This window comes from Chlorocebus sabaeus, chromosome 12, assembly GCF_047675955.1.
Source record: "Chlorocebus sabaeus isolate Y175 chromosome 12, mChlSab1.0.hap1, whole genome shotgun sequence".
NCBI lineage: Eukaryota > Metazoa > Chordata > Mammalia > Primates > Cercopithecidae > Chlorocebus > Chlorocebus sabaeus.
The window spans coordinates 111,428,105-111,444,142 of NC_132915.1; the positions used below are offsets into that span (position 1 = coordinate 111,428,105).

Below are 16,038 nucleotides of genomic sequence, written 5' to 3' on the forward strand. Positions count from 1 at the left end.
GTGAGCAGGAAGCAGTCACCTCGCTGCTGCAGAGGGCAACCCCAGGACCGCACTGCTCTGTCTGGACCTAACGTCCCCCAGGACCGGACTGCTCTGTCTATACCTAACGCCCCCCAGGACCGGACTGCTCTGTCTGGACCTAACGCCCCCCAGGACCGGACTGCTCTGTCTGGACCTAACGTCCCCCAGGACCGGACTGCTCTGTCTGGACCTAACGTCCCCCAGGACCGGACTGCTCTGTCTATACCTAACGCCCCCCAGGACCGGACTGCTCTGTCTGGACCTAACGTCCCCCAGGACCGGACTGCTCTGTCTGGACCTAACGTCCCCCAGGACCGCACTGCTCTGTCTGTACCTAACGTCCCCCAGGACTGGACTGCTCTGTCTGGACCTAACGCCCCCCAGGACCGGACTGCTCTGTCTGTATCTAACGTCCCCCAGGACCGGACTGCTCTGTCTGGACCTAAGGCCCCCCAGGACCAAACTGCTCTGTCTGTATCTAATGCCCCCCAGGACCGGACTGCTCTGTCTATATGTAACGCCCCCCAGGACCGGACTGCTCTGTCTATATGTAACGCCCCCCAGGACCGGACTGCTCTGTCTGTACCTAAGGCCCCCCAGGACTGCACTGCTCTGTCTGGACCTAACGCCCCCCAGGACCGGACTGCTCTGTCTGGACCTAACGTCCCCCAGGACCGGACTGCTCTGTCTGGACCTAAGGCCCCCCAGGACCAAACTGCTCTGTCTGTATCTAATGCCCCCCAGGACCGGACTGCTCTGTCTATATGTAACGCCCCCCAGGACCGGACTGCTCTGTCTGTACCTAAGGCCCCCCAGGACTGCACTGCTCTGTCTGGACCTAAGGCCCCCCAGGACCGGACTGCTCTGTCTGTACGTAAGGCCCCCCAGGACCAAACTGCTCTGTCTGGACCTAAGGCCCCCCAGGACCAAACTGCTCTGTCTGTATCTAATGCCCCCCAGGACCGGACTGCTCTGTCTATATGTAACGCCCCCCGGGACTGGACTGCTCTGTCTGGACCTAAGGCCCCCCAGGACTGCACTGCTCTGTCTGGACCTAACGCCCCCCAGGACCGGACTGCTCTGTCTATACCTAACGCCCCCCAGGACTGGACTGCTCTGTCTGGTCCTAAGGCCCCCCCAGGACTGCACTGCTCTGTCTGTATCTACCGCCCCCCCAGACTGGACTGCTCTGCCTGTATCTACCGCCCCTCGGGACTGCACTGCTCTGTCTGTATCTAACGCCTCGCGTGTACGCCTCTTGACTCCTGTTTTTATATCACCTTCCTTTGTCGTAGGGAGCGCTAGTCAGGTTATCGTTTTTCTAGGTGCCTAGGATCTGGGGCTCCTGGAAGCCCCGGCTGTTTGCTTTGCACAGCGTAGCCAGGGTGTGGGTTTGCAAAGCTGTCGCGGTGCTGATGGATGCTTTTGATCATTAGGCATCTATTTTCTGCTTGCTAACTGGATTGCCCTCCAGGAAAAGAGGCTCTGGTGGCAAGTAGAGTGTGGGGAGAAGCCCCAGGAGGAGGGATCCCTGGCAGGGGAGTGGGGGAGATGGGTACTGGGGCTGGCAGAGGAGCCACTGGGGGCCTGCTCAGAGCATCGTCGACCACAGTCACTCCAAGCCATATGCTCAGTGCAGCCTCCAACTCCCAGCGTGCTAAGTGACATGTCCCCAGGTCCCGCCATTGATCTAGGCCAGCCGTGGTTTGTTTGTTTTGATCTTTTCCAATCTCCCATTCAGTTTTGATCACACACACAGGAGACCAATAACTCGCTCCAAAAGAAAGGAAACAAAATCGATGTTGCCTTCAGCACAGGCTCCCATGGAGGGCATTGTAAGACGGGTGTGGCCAAGGGCAGAGGGGAGAAGTGCAACGGGACTGCCTACTAGAGAGCCCGGCTCAGGGGAACCTGCAGAATCTCCGCGTTCATGTGACCACGGGAGGGATGGTCCTGAGCCAGCTTGCAGGGTCCTTGCTAAGCTGTCAGAACAAAGTTAGCTTGGGACGCCTTTGCATCAGGCCTTTCTCGGTTCATTTATTAAGCACCGTCTGTGTGCCCAGCCTGTGCTGAGCACTGAGAACCCCCCAGTGCTTCTCAGCAGGGAGCCACCCCTGCACTTCCCAGGGCACCGGGCCCCACAGCACCCCCTTTCCTTCCCACCTGTCCCATTGCCTCACTGTTGGAGGAGGGAAGGGCTGTGTGGAGGGTGACCAGCTCTCAACCTGATGCATGAATGCCCTGCCAGGCTGTGTTCCCACCCACAGGGAGACCACATGAGTTCTGGGACCCCTTCCCCAGCTCCGAGGCTCCTGGCCTGCTCTGACCACGGGCTGCCTTCCAGAGCCTGACATCTGCCTCCTCTTTTCTGACCTGCTTCCTATAAGAGTCTCAGGTCAGCTCACATCAGCAGACACCAGACACCAAAAAGAGGGCCAGTGCTACTCCCAACACCCCAGGAAATTCACGTTCAAAGGGGTGATATCGTTAGGAAAACACTGTCATTTTACACACAGTAGCAAGCTTAGCTTAGTGTGTCAAAGTCCTTTCCCATCATCTAAACAGCGTCAAGGCCATCTAGATATTTTATAAGGATCCTACGGGATCTTTTTTTCCAGAAGGTGGAAATATCCGAAATGCATAAAACCGTGTGGGTGCAAGCAGTGGTCAGCCCACCGCCAGTGGTGCCATAAACATCAGCATCCCTTCAAACCACTTCTTAGTGTGAGGATGGACATTCCCAGAACCGAGAATGGTTGTCTGTTCCCCTTCAGCCTTCACTCCCGCAGTGGAGCCTCCGGCGGAAACTACCAGAATCCCCACCTCTTTCCCACCACCCCTTCAGCGACGGCCCCCTTGAGGGCGTCTTTTCCAGCAGCCCAGGCTCCTTGACGTTAGCAATTCTGTCGGGAAGACATGTGACAGAGCCAAACCAAAGGGAAGTGCCGCGCGGGCCCAAGTCCCTACACCAGAGCCCTCTAAATAGTACCCTCTTCCCACTTCCCGGGGGCTGCATCAGAGGCGTTTGGGACGGCGGTGCCAGGTCCGTGCCCATCGTCCAGCTCTCCCCTGAACCGAGAGGCCCTCTTCGCTGGGAAGCTGATGAAAGTAATTGGCACAATTAGGAGAATCCCACGTTCTCAGTAAACTGCACCACACGCAGCCGAAATGCGGCCCAGAGGTTCAGACAGCCAGTTTTTCTTACATGGGAAGCTGTGCTGGGCCTTGGTTTCGGGGAAGCCTGGTCCCCTGAAAGTGCGGTATTTACAAATGCATTGTGTGTTGGAGAAGGAAGTACCCACCCGTGGCTTTATTTTATCTTTTCCCGCAAAGAAACCCTCAGGGTTTGAGGAGGGTATTTGGGCGGGAACTTGGGGCCTTTCAGCCTGTGTGGTGGAATTAGAGGGAGGCTGTGCTTGAGCGGTGGCCTTGCTCAGCGTCTGGCCACAGGCTCTCAGGGACTGTAGCATGTGGTCCGTTGAACTAGAGAAGGATGATCAGTGTGCAGAGACCCCCACGACCCTCAGGAGGCCTGAGTCCCACCCTGACCCCCTGCTCTTCCTACATCTTGGGGCTGGGAATCTGACGTTTCCTGCCTGTGCTGAGGGTGGGTGTGTTGCAGAGCCGTTGGGGACATCAGATGTCACCAGTGAGCTCCTGTGTGGGGTCCCTATGGATAGCATGGTTCACAGCTGGGCACAGAGGTTCAGGGCGGCTCCGCACTGGAGTCTGTGTCTCTCTGTGAGCTTTGGGACGTTCTTTTTTTTTTTTTTTTTTTTTTGAGATAGAGTCTTGCTCTGTCGTCAGACTGGAGTGCAGTAGCGCAATCTGGGCTTACTGCAACCTCTGCCTCCCGAGTTCAAGCAATTCCCCTGTCTCAGCCTCCCGAGTAGCTGGGATTACAGGTGTGCGCCACCACTTCTGGCTAATTTGTGTGTGTGTGTGTGTTTTAGTAGAGACAGGGTTTCACCATGTTGGCCAGGATGATCTCCATCTCCTGACCTCGTGATCCATCTACCTCGGCCTTCCAAAGTGCTGGGATTACAGGTGTGAGCCACCGCGCCTGGCCAGGACATTCTTAACCTTCTGTTCCTCGGCGTCATGATCAGAAAGGGCAGACCTGCACAGGGGCTCTCAGCACACGCGGTGGCGGCAGCACCAGTGGTTCTAATACACCTGGTTTTAGCCCATAGCACGCAGCAGCCCATCCAGCTATGAACGAAGAGCAGTTAGGTCAGGCAAGGACAGGCGCCGTCCGCTGATTCACCAAGAGGGCTCCATGGACAGACAGCACCGGGGGCCACCCGCCCTGCGGGGCTCTCAGTTGGGAGAGGCACCTGCAGAAGAGTCTCTGGTCTCTGCTGTCTAAGGTCCCTGTTCCCTCCAGGCTGCACTGACTTTCTGCTCCCAGAATGTTCTCTCTGGTCTCCCCTTCCTATGCCTGGGAAACCCCACGATTCTTCCAGCAGAAGGACTTCTGTTTGCAGCCATGGCCCCTCATGAGGTCAGAAGCTTTGGGAGGACAGGGCTTGTGTCTCCAGCCCCTGGAAAATAGGAGATAAACGGTGCCCCTGGGTTGAGCTTGGGGCCCAGCCTTGGGGCTCTGTGTAGCCAAGACCGGCAGTCTGTGCAGGGCCGCTCTTGGACAGGTGTCTCCTGGGCCACTGTGGATGCCTTGACACCAGGAGACCTCAGCAGCAAGGGCTCGCTCGTGTGGACGCCGTGCTGTTCCTGGGAGGACAATGGCAGGAGGGCTCGGCTTCTGCAGGGCACAGACAGGGGCCACCACGTGGAGCTGCCAGATGAGATTGAGACAAGGTCCCTGAGGGGGAGAAGGAAGAGGGATGAGGAGAGGGCCACCTGCAGAGGCCGTGCTGGAGGGAAAAGGACATTGCTGGGGGCGTCCAGGGATGGGCAGGTTCGGGGAGCCGCTGTCTCCTACATAGATGGAAGCCGCTTTGTGGGGTGGGGGAGGGCAGCCTTGGGAACATAGGTGGAAGCAAGCCGTGTGGGGGTCAGGGCAGGTTTTGGATGTGCTGTGTGCAAGATCCAGACCAGCGTGCACGCTTCCTAATGCACAGAGCAGGTGGCAGCCGGCACAGCTGGCCATGTGACCTTGAGAGAGGCCTTCCTTCTCTCTGGGCCTCTCTGAATTGGGGATTTGGGGACGGGGTCCCTAAGCCTCTGTGATTCTGTGGAGGGATGGGTGTCACGGCCTGTCTTGCTGCATCCTGGGCTAGTCCAGAGGCCAGGCCTCCTGTGGTTTCGGTTTTCAGATGGGCTGGCCCTACTGCCACGTCCCCACAGGTGGTCTTTTGACCTTCTTCCTTTGGGTGGTGCCTGGGTCTAGTGAGCTCCAGCAGGCTCTGAGGGCCATGTCTAGCCTACCCAGAACCACCAAGGACACTTAAGTCCTAGGCTAAGGACAGAAATGATGATCACTGGCATTTACTGAACCACTGCAGGTGGCAGGTCCTCACAGGACCTGTTTTACAGCACAGGGAACTGAGGCACAGAGAGGGGTGGAAACTCCCCGGGTCTCGCTGGAGACTGGCGGTGGCTGGTGGTGGAGACGCTTCTTGGTGCTGCATTAACAGGAGTCCAGTCACGCGCGCACCCCTCACTCTGTGGGATCCACAAAGCAGTGCCTGGGAGGTCAGAAAGCTCTGGCGGACCCACATTGTGCCCTGATCTGGGTAGGGGTGCTGGGTCACAGTGAGGCGGCGAGACCTCCCCTCCGGGCTCACAGTCAGGTGGGGGACCCATGCCCGATGCCCCAGCACACGGGTGTAGAAGCCCAAGAGGTGTCCTGTGACTGTTGCAGGAGCCCCCACAGCCTGGGGGCACCACTAGGGTTCACTGCCACCCAGTGCCGGAGGCTGGAAGCCCCAGACCAGGGCGCCTGCAGGGCTGTGCTCTAAAGACGACAGGGGAGGACGCTTCTGCCTCTTCTGGTGACTCCGAGTGTTCTTGGCTATGGCTGCATCACTCCAGTCTCTGCCTCCGTCTTCACGTGGCCTCCTCCCTGTGTCTGTGTCCCCTCTTCTGTCTCTTATAAGGACACTTGTCACTGGATTTAGGGCCCACCTTCATCCAGGTTGAGCTCATCTTGAGATTTTTTTTTGAGACAGAGTCTAGCTCTGTTGCCCAGGCTGGAGTGCAGTGGTGCAATCTTGGCTCACTGCAACCTCCGCCTCCCAGGATCGAGCGATTCTCCTGCCTTAGCCTCCCGAGTAGCTGGGACTACAGGCACATGCCACCATGTCCGGCTAATTTTTGTATTTTTAGTAGAGACAAGGTTTCACTGTGTTGGCCAGGTCTTGAACTCCTAACCTTGTGATCTGCCCGCCTCGGCCTCCCAAAATGCTGGGATTACACATGTGAGGCCCCATGCCCAGACGAGATTCTTAATCCTATCTGCAAAGACTTTTTTCCTAAATAAAGTCCCATTTGCAGGTCCCAGGATGTGGACCTATCTTCTGGGGGCCACTATTCAGTCCGCTACAAGAGTGGACACTTGCCTGCCTGGGGGTACAGGGGTTGAGGAAATGCCTCCCGAGGGGGTGAGTGTGGGCTGGGGCAGGGATGGGGACAGGGTGGAAGGGCGGCTCCTGCAGGTACAGAGGCAAGAGATGGAAGCTCTGGGACTCAAGGACGTGACCGGGCAACCTGGGGAGGAAGGAAGGGGCTGGCTGGGCAGCAGAGTTTGGAGTCTGGGATCAGACTCCAATATAGGGGACTGGGTAAGGGACAGGCTGGACTGGCATTCTAGAAGGTTCACACAGGCCACACCAGAGCTACAGGGGCCAGGAGAGAGCTGCCAGCACCACTGATGAATGAGGCGGCGGGAAGCAGGCCCCAGACACGGATTATTCCTGTGTGCATGGGGAACAGCCCTCTTTGCACACAACACAGTATCGTCCCCAGAGCTGATGTCATCCAAGCCCCTCACCCACCCCTGCTCTATGGCAGGAAGGATGAAGCCAGGTAGGAACAGCAAGCTTCTCCCTGCAAGTGTGTCCCCCCTATTTGGGACAATTTTCCTGCTGGAGCTGGACACACACAGAACCTTTCCTCAAGACCGCCGGGGCCACGAAAGGTCAAGGGTGAATGTACTTCCTTGTAATTCAGCCCTGCTAGAAAAGAAATATCCTGTATTGTGGGAGCCACTGAAATCTTCAGCCAGGGGTACCATCTTCACCTCCCTACGCATTCACCACTCAGGTCTGCAGCTTCAGGCCGAGCCTTCAAACCCACGTCCACATCCAGGTTGTATCCATAGGAAGCGGGAGGAGGCCGGCCGAACCCTCACCTGGCCAGGCCCCACTTCTCCAGCACAGGGACGGATTGCTTGCCTGAGGTCAGGCCTGGTGGGTGATGTGGGGACAGGGGGTTTGCCCTCCAGGTTCCCCTGGGGGCAGAAAGGATAAGTGGACAGAGGGAAATGGGTCGTTTACCTGGCAGGTTCATGGCGTGGACAGCAGTGTGTCACGGCTGGGGCTTTTCAGCCTCACCCACTGACATCTGGGACTGGATCATGCCTCGTTGTGGGGGACTGTCGGTGTGTGGGGATCGGTAGCAGCACCCCTGGCCTCTGCCCCTAGATGCCAGCAACACTCTCCCCGCTTCCCAGTCAAGACAATCCAAACTGTTTCTGGGCATGGCCAGTGCCCCCAGGGCAGATCACCCCTGGCTAGACTGGTGGTTTCAAGCTCAGGGTTTGGAGCCCCCTCCTGGCCCTGACCACTGGAAAGTCACCAAACCTCCCTGGCCACCATTTTCTAGTCTAAAAATGGGGCGATCACGGCGCCATGGGTGCACGGGCTCATGTGATCATTGAAGGCAAGAGATGATGCCAGCGTCCGGCGCAGCGAGCGCCCTGAGTGAGGGCACACAAGTGACCAGGCGTCCAGGCAGCCTGGTTCCGCTCTTGGCCTTTTGCTGGGTGCCCTTGGGTCTTTTTGGAGAGAATGATAGGTCCTGCCCGGAGGCGTAAGTGCTCAATCTCCCTAAAAGTCGGCACTGTATTTGGGGCCGCCTCCCCAGAGAGGCAGCTCGCAGGCATTGATGGGATTCGATCTGAGCCTTGGGACTTGGAGAAAGGGGAAGAAAAAGGCCTTTCAGATGAGAAGGTTGAGGGAAGGAACTCGGAGGAGAGGGTCTACTGTGAAGCACGGGTCTCCTTATCCCAAGGCCTTTGGGGGTCCGTGTGCCTCCCTTTGCATGGGTGCCTTCCCATTGGTAACTGGATCTCAGCCTCTGGGGAGTTTTTACCCCACAGAAACTGGCAAACGCTCAGAGCAGCCTCCCCTGAACCCCACCCAGGGCCCGAGCACCGTGTGCCGGTTCTCCCTCCCGCGCCCAATTACATCTTCAGAGTGCTGTGTCCTGTGTCCGATTTGCCGGTGTCCTGAAAGAGAAGGTGATTTCAAAATCCTTAGCAACTTAATGCTGTTGTCTCCCCGTTCTGCCCATGGGAAGGAGGCTCTGGACCCGGGGTACAGGGGTGAATCACCCTGCATCCCTGCGATCTAGGGCTCGTTTGTGGGGGCGATGTGTGAACACAGTCAAAGGTGTTCTGTGTGCCGTGATGGCAAGGGTGGTTCCCCTCCAGGCAGGTCAGGAGAGGGCTGGGGGAGGAATGGTATTAGATGTGCGTTTCAGAAGCAGTGAGCTCCATGTCTGAGGAGATAGCCAAGCAAAGAGGGGGCAAGAGGGCAGAATTTTGGCAGTGTCATTAAGGGGGTTTCAGTGCACGGCCCCGTTCCCTCCAGTACCCCTCCCAGTTCTAATCTGTGACCCACATCATTGAGGTTTGGTCTGTGGGAGGGCTAAGGATAATAGCCTCAAATGAGGCCCAGCTGAAAAAAAAAAAAAAAAAAAATCTCATTAAAAACAAAAAGCGCATCTGCCTGTAAGTATCTGAATGGATGTCTTGAGAAGAAGGTTATAATTTTTTTTAAATTTCTAGCGCATGTGTGATGCCAAGTCTGAAAGCTCCCTCATCCTTAGTCTCCTGCAGCTCCAGAGCCCTCGATGGATAAAGCAGTTGTCTCATTGCCAGACAGATGCATGCAGAGCGGCACCAGCCTGCCAGGCTCCCTCTGCCTGACTGCGTTGCTTTCTAATTTGCTCCCACATTGGTTGAAAATGACTAAAGCATTTTGCACAAAGTCCAGACAATTCTCAAGTCAACTGGTATTTAAGCGATCGTCAGAAATCTCCTCCTCTGTGACCCCAGACTTGGGCCATTACTAGGTTTGCTATCTTGGTTGATTTTGACAACCAGAGCCTTCTTCAAAGTCCATATTCTTCTCAGAGAGGCACTTTCCCTGGATTAGGGGTGACAATGAGTGATTACCCTCACAGCATCCCAAATGCCAAATTAATGACGTTCTGCCCTGCAGACGGGATGACTCAATCCGTGCTGCAGTGATGACCTGGTGGAAGGAGAGGCCTCAAGCGTGGTGTCTCATTGGGATATGGGAGCTGGTCCTTCCTGATGACCTTGAGAGCCGGTCCTCACTGCAGACAAGAGCTGCCCGGGGCTGTGAGCATTTGACCTCAGCTAGGCCAGGCGGCTATGCCCCTTCAAAGGCCCCCTTTAGCTCTGGCTTCTGCATTGAAGGAGCTCCTTTCTTGCACACGTGTGTATGACCCCCACTATGGGCCAGGCCCCTGGCTGGGGGTATGGCAGTGAACAGATAGGTGCAGCTGCTGTCACACAACCTGGTGGTCATCCTAAGCAAGCAGAGGGCAGGATTAGGGGCGAATGGCTGCACGTATATGCCTGTGTGCTCCCACCCTTCCTTCCCGCTAGTTCTTTCTTCAAACTGGGCCTGTGTGTTCCCATCCCACCTTCCTGCTAGAACCTTTCTTCAAACTGGGCCATCCTTTCTCTCATAGCACAATAGCTATGTCTCCTTCTGAGGAGTGTGCTGGGTTCAGAGGTAGGATGTGGCACCCTTTGGTTGTGACTACTCTTTCCTGGCTCTCTGGGTTTGGAGGGAGGCCACGGCACCCTTTGGTTGTGACTACTGTTTCCTGGCTCTTTCAGCTGCTTCTCCTGAGGACCAGGAAATTCCAAGTTGGGGAACAGCTTCCCACCCAAGGAGCCTGCTCCGCCCCACTTTGGAAGTACTCGCTGGGTCTTTAGAGTGCTCGCTGAGTCTTTGGAGTGCTCACTGGGTCTTTGGAGTGCTCGCTGGGTCTTTGGAGTGCTCGCTGGGTCTTTGGAAGTGCTCGCTGGGTCTTTGGAGTGCTCGCTGGGTCTTTGGAGTACTCGCTGGGTCTTTGGAAGTACTCGCTGGGTCTTTGGAGTACTCACTGGGTCTTTGGAGTACTCGCTGGATCTTTGGAAGTGCACACGGGGTCTTTGGAGTGCTCGCTGGGTCTTTGGAAGTGTGCACGGGGTCTTTGGAGTGCTCGCTGGATCTTTGGAAGTGCTCGCTGGGTCTTTGGAAGTGTTTACTGGGTCTTTGGAGTACTCGCTGGGTCTTTGGAGTGCTCGCTGGGTCTTTGGAAGTGCGCACGGGGTCTTTGGAGTGCTCGCTGGGTCTTTGGAAGTGCTTGCTGGGTCTTTGGAGTACTCACTGGGTCTTTGGAAGTACTTGCTGGGTCTTTAGAGTGCTCGCTGGGTCTTTGGAGTACTCGCTGGGTCTTTGGAAGTACTCGCTGGGTCTTTGGAGTACTCACTGGGTCTTTGGAGTACTCGCTGGGTCTTTGGAAGTGCACACGGGGTCTTTGGAGTGCTCGCTGGGTCTTTGGAAGTGTGCATGGGGTCTTTGGAGTGCTCGCTGGGTCTTTGGAGTATTCGCTGGGTCTTTGGAAGTGCGCACAGGGTCTTTGGAGTGCTCGCTGGATCTTTGGAAGTGCTCGCTGGGTCTTTGGAAGTGCTTACTGGGTCTTTGGAGTACTCGCTGGGTCTTTGGAGTGCTCGCTGGGTCTTTGGAAGTGCGCACGGGGTCTTTGGAGTACTCGCTGGGTCTTTGGAGTGCTCGCTGGGTCTTTGGAAGTGCTTGCTGGGTCTTTGGAAGTGCTCGCTGAGTCTTTGGAAGTGCTCGCTGGGTCTTTGGAGTACTCGCTGCGTCTTTGGAAGTGCTCGCTGGGTCTTTGGAGTACTCGCTGCGTCTTTGGAAGTGCTCACTGGGTCTTTAGAATGCTCGCTGGGTCTTTGGAGTGCTCACTGGGTCTTTGGAAGTGCTCGCTGGGTCTTTGGAGTACTCGCTGGGTCTTTGGAAGTGCTTGCTGGGTCTTTGGAAGTGCTCGCTGGGTCTTTGGAAGTGCTCACTGGGTCTTTGGAGTACTCGCTGGGTCTTTGGAGTACTCGCGGGGTCTTTGGAGTACTCGCTGGGTCTTTGGAAGTGCTCGCTGGGTCTTTGGAGTACTCACGGGGTCTTTGGAGTACTCGCTGGGTCTTTGGAGTACTCACGGGGTCTTTGGAGTACTCACTGGGTCTTTGGAGTACTCGCTGGGTCTTTGGAGTACTCGCTGGGTCTTTGGAAGTGCTCACTGGGTCTTTGGAGTACTCACGGGGTCTTTGGAGTACTTGCTGGGTCTTTGGAGTACTCATGGGGTCTTTGGAGTACTCACGGGGTCTTTGGAGTGCTCGCTGGGTCTTTGGAGTACTCGCTGGGTCTTTGGAGTACTCTCTGGGTCTTTGGAAGTGCTCCCTGGGTCTTTAGAAGTGCTCGCTGGGTCTTTGGAAGTGCTCACTGGGTCTTTGGAGTACTCGCTGGGTCTTTGGAGTACTCACGGGGTCTTTGGAGTACTCACTGGGTCTTTGGAGTACTCGCTGGGTCTTTGGAGTACTCGCTGGGTCTTTGGAAGTGCTCACTGGGTCTTTGGAGTACTCACGGGGTCTTTGGAGTACTTGCTGGGTCTTTGGAGTACTCATGGGGTCTTTGGAGTACTCACGGGGTCTTTGGAGTACTCGCTGGGTCTTTGGAGTACTCACGGGGTCTTTGGAGTGCTCGCTGGGTCTTTGGAGTACTCGCTGGGTCTTTGGAGTACTCGCTGGGTCTTTGGAAGTGCTCGCTGGGTCTTTGGAGTACTCGCTGGGTCTTTGGAGTACTCGCTGGGTCTTTGGAAGTGCTCACTGGGTCTTTGGAAGTGCTCGCTGGGTCTTTGGAGTACTCACGGGGTCTTTGGAGTACTCGCTGGGTCTTTGGAGTACTCGCTGGGTCTTTGGAGTACTCGCTGGGTCTTTGGAAGTGCTTGCTGGGTCTTTGGAAGTGCGCACGGGGTCTTTGGAGTACTTGCTGGGTCTTTGGAGTACTCGCTGGGTCTTTGGAGTACTTGCTGGGTCTTTGGAGTACTCGCTGGGTCTTTGGAGTACTCACTGGGTCTTTAGAAGTGCTCGCTGGGTCTTTGGAAGTGCTCACCACCGGGTCTGCTCTCTCCACAGGTGTGGTACATGGACGGCTATCACAACAACCGCTTTGTACGCGAGTACAAGTCCATGGTTGACTTCATGAACACGGACAATTTCACCTCCCACCGTCTCCCTCACCCCTGGTCGGGCACGGGGCAGGTGGTCTACAACGGGTCCATCTACTTCAACAAGTTCCAGAGTCACATCATCATCAGGTTCGACCTGAAGACAGAGACCATCCTCAAGACCCGCAGCCTGGACTATGCCGGCTACAACAACATGTACCACTACGCCTGGGGCGGCCACTCGGACATCGACCTCATGGTGGACGAGAGCGGGCTGTGGGCTGTGTACGCCACCAACCAGAACGCCGGCAACATCGTGGTCAGCAGGCTGGACCCCGTGTCCCTCCAGACCCTGCAGACCTGGAACACAAGCTACCCCAAGCGCAGCGCCGGGGAGGCCTTCATCATCTGTGGCACGCTGTACGTCACCAACGGCTACTCGGGGGGCACCAAGGTCCACTACGCCTACCAGACCAACGCCTCGACCTACGAGTACATCGACATCCCCTTCCAGAACAAATACTCCCACATCTCCATGCTGGACTACAACCCCAAGGACCGGGCCCTGTACGCCTGGAACAATGGCCACCAGATCCTCTACAACGTGACCCTCTTCCACGTCATCCGCTCTGACGAGTTGTAGCTCCCTCCGCCTGGAAGCCAAGGGCCCACGTCCTCACCAGAGGAAACTCCTGTGAAACCGCTGCCAAAAAGATACCAATGATACTAACAATACCAATTTTGCAAAATCATCAGCAGTGCGGATTCTGACATCGAGGGATGGCATTACCTCCGTGTTTGTCCCTTTCCAGCCGGCGGGCCACAGACATCGGAAGAAACTCCCGTATTTGCAGCTGGAACTGCAGCCCACGGCGCCCCGGTTTTCCTCCCCGCCTCGTCCCTCTCTGGTCACACAACATGCTAAAGAGGCAAGGCAATGACTGTTGGCCAATTCTCACCGGGGAACAACCCACTGTTAGGATGGCATGAACATTTCCTTAGATCGTGGTCAGCTCCGAGGGATGTGGTATCTGGGCTCTTGGGGAGCCCCGGGCCACACCCGGCCGTAGGCTAGTGTAACTCGCATCCCATCGCAGTGCCGTTTCTTGACTGTGTTGCTGTCTCTTAGATTAACTGTGCTGAGACTCCACGTAGCTCCTGGACCCGTGTCTAGTACATACTGAAGCGATGGTCAGAGTATGTAGAGTGAAGTTGCTGTGCCCACGTTGTTTGAACTCGCGTACCCCGTAGATATATTGTGCAGCGTTCTTCTGTTATTCCCTTGAGGTGGTAACTTCGTATGTTCAGTTTATGCAATGATTGTTGTAGATGCAATGCCGTAGTTTGGATTAATAAGTGGATGGTTTTTGTTTCTAAAAAGAAAAAAAAAAAATCAGTGTTCACCCTTATAGAGACATAGTCAAGTTCATGTTGATAATAATCAAAGGAATTACTCTCTCTTCTTGTTAAATTAGCTCAATCATGTAACCGCAGATAGGAAGGGCTCACCTAGGGAAACTCTGGTTTCCGATGGGACGGTAAAGTCATACGGGCAACAGTGTGCGGGAAGTACATTTTTTAAGTAAAACACAAAGGAAAACTTTGTACTATCCAGTTATCTAAGGAACAATAAAAACATTAGGAGATCTTTTTGCTTCACGTGTCATTTCTGAGAGTTTTAAAAACTGACGGAGACTTCCAGGTCCTTGCAGACGGATTCCCGGGTTTGAGTGGCCCTTTGAGAAAGGGAAATAAATCTTTTCTTTCGGAAGAGGGCACAGCAGGTCCCTGTTGGATCTCCAACCTCCCATCTCCCCAACGTGGAGGAGCAGCTTAGAATCTATCCCCCACCCCTTAGGTGACTCTGGGGCACTACTCCAACTTGGGACTGTGCACCAGGGACCCCAGCCACACCCCATCTCCACCCTGCTTTCCCTCCACAGACACCACTGGAGGGAGCCTGGGGTGGTACCCACTTTAGACAGCCCTGGCGTGATGGGCAGAGACCCTGCTGAGGGAAAGTTCACTCATCTAGGGCTGCAGCAGGCCCTGGAGGTGAGTGACATTCCTCCCTGGGACCTGTAGACCTGTACCTCCCCAGGCCTTGGAGACTGTGGCCAGGGGCTCAGGGCTTCACATGGGCTAGATCCTGGGAGCCTCGTGGGGCCGCTGCCACTCAGCAGGCCCTGAGGTCTCTGCAGGACAGGCCACAACTCAATGTCTGGAATGTCCTGGCACTTCCTTCGAGAAAAGGAAGAATGTCAGAGTAACCCCCTCACAACGTTCCTGGCACTAACTTGGCAGAAGAGGGCTGCTCATCTGGGTCCCCAGATATGGTGTGAGGTTGGGAGCCACCCTGCTCTCACCTGCCCTCTGCTCGGGGGCAGCTGGCACCCCCAGCAGCGTGGATGGCAGGGCAGTGATACGGGGCATTGGAAAAGCCGGGCAACCCTGTGGGCCTGGCCCAGTGGCACCTGCTCAAACCAGTGAGTGGATGAGCCTCCAGCACTTCCGTCACTCATCCTGGAAAAACAGCCAGCTGGGCGGTTCCCAGGTGGAATCGTGGATGGCACTTAGACGAAGCTGATGTCTGTAGTGCTTGGTACCTGGTGGAACCGAATCCGAGGATGTCTGAGAAGGTGAAACCACACAGAAGCTGGGGTGGCTGAAACAGCCGGTCAGAGAAGGAGGCAGCTGGGGACATCTGGGGACCATGTCTAGCCCCCTTGTTACCTGGTCCTGGACAACAGTTAGGAAAATACGGGATGACAAATAGGGCACAGGCAAGCTCTAACCCACTGGGTGGGAAGGGAAGGAGATGCCAGCGTCTCCGGAGAGGTGCAGAGCCCGGCTCCCGGTCCCCGTGGCCATCAGTCGCTCGTGGGGTCAAATTCTGCCCCAGGTCCCTTCCTCCCAGCCACCAGGGTCACATTTCTACAGTGGGTTGGGTGGGCCAGTGATGCCCCAGTCCCAAGCTGCCTAGAACCCCCCGGCAGGGGTTCAGTGCCTGTCTCTGCTCTGCACACGCCTCTCCCGGTCAGGCTGGCCACTTCCCATCTGCTCCCCCAGGCCCCACCTGCCTCCAAGCCTCTCACCTGCCCTGTCCGCCCTGTGTGCCCTGCTGTCCCTGCTCTCCGCCTCCCCCAGGGGTCAGCTCAGGGGCCATCATTTTGGGAATGACTCCTTCTCACCTCCGGGGAGCATTCCTCCTTGGTCCTGCGCTCCTCCGGGCCTCCGTTCTCCCGTTCCCCGGCTCTCACCAGCCCCTGTGTCCAGCATCTATGAGTCTCTTGCACCTGACATGATATGTTCTTTGAGGAGGATTTGGGGTTATCCAAAATAGGTGAATTTCCAAACCCAAGACAAAAAAAGCCTGACATTTGGGAGGGAGTGGGGCAGAAACGCGTAATCCATAACGGCAGCCTCCCTGGCAGGAAGGCAGCGCTCACACACCACCGTGGAGTGCACTTGCAGTGAGAACTTTCAGGGCTGGAGGCATGTTCATACTTTCCCGTTTACAAATTGTCTCAGAGCGCGGTGGCACACAAAATGCCCCCCTGCAAGACACAGGAGTGGATA

At 56.1% G+C, this 16,038-nt stretch overlaps 1 protein-coding gene across 1 annotated transcript in view; it reads left to right on the top strand.

Annotated features, from left to right (window-relative positions):
- The window catches only part of OLFM1 (olfactomedin 1), a 38,078-nt gene extending 23,971 nt beyond the window's left edge, over nt 1-14,107 (top strand). The window contains exon 6 of the mRNA XM_073022089.1: nt 12,428-14,107. Within this exon, the coding sequence (XP_072878190.1) occupies nt 12,428-13,102 (675 nt within the window). The 3' untranslated portion in view covers nt 13,103-14,107. The remainder of the gene's footprint in view (nt 1-12,427) is intronic.
- Nucleotides 14,108-16,038: the final 1,931 nt, after the last annotated feature.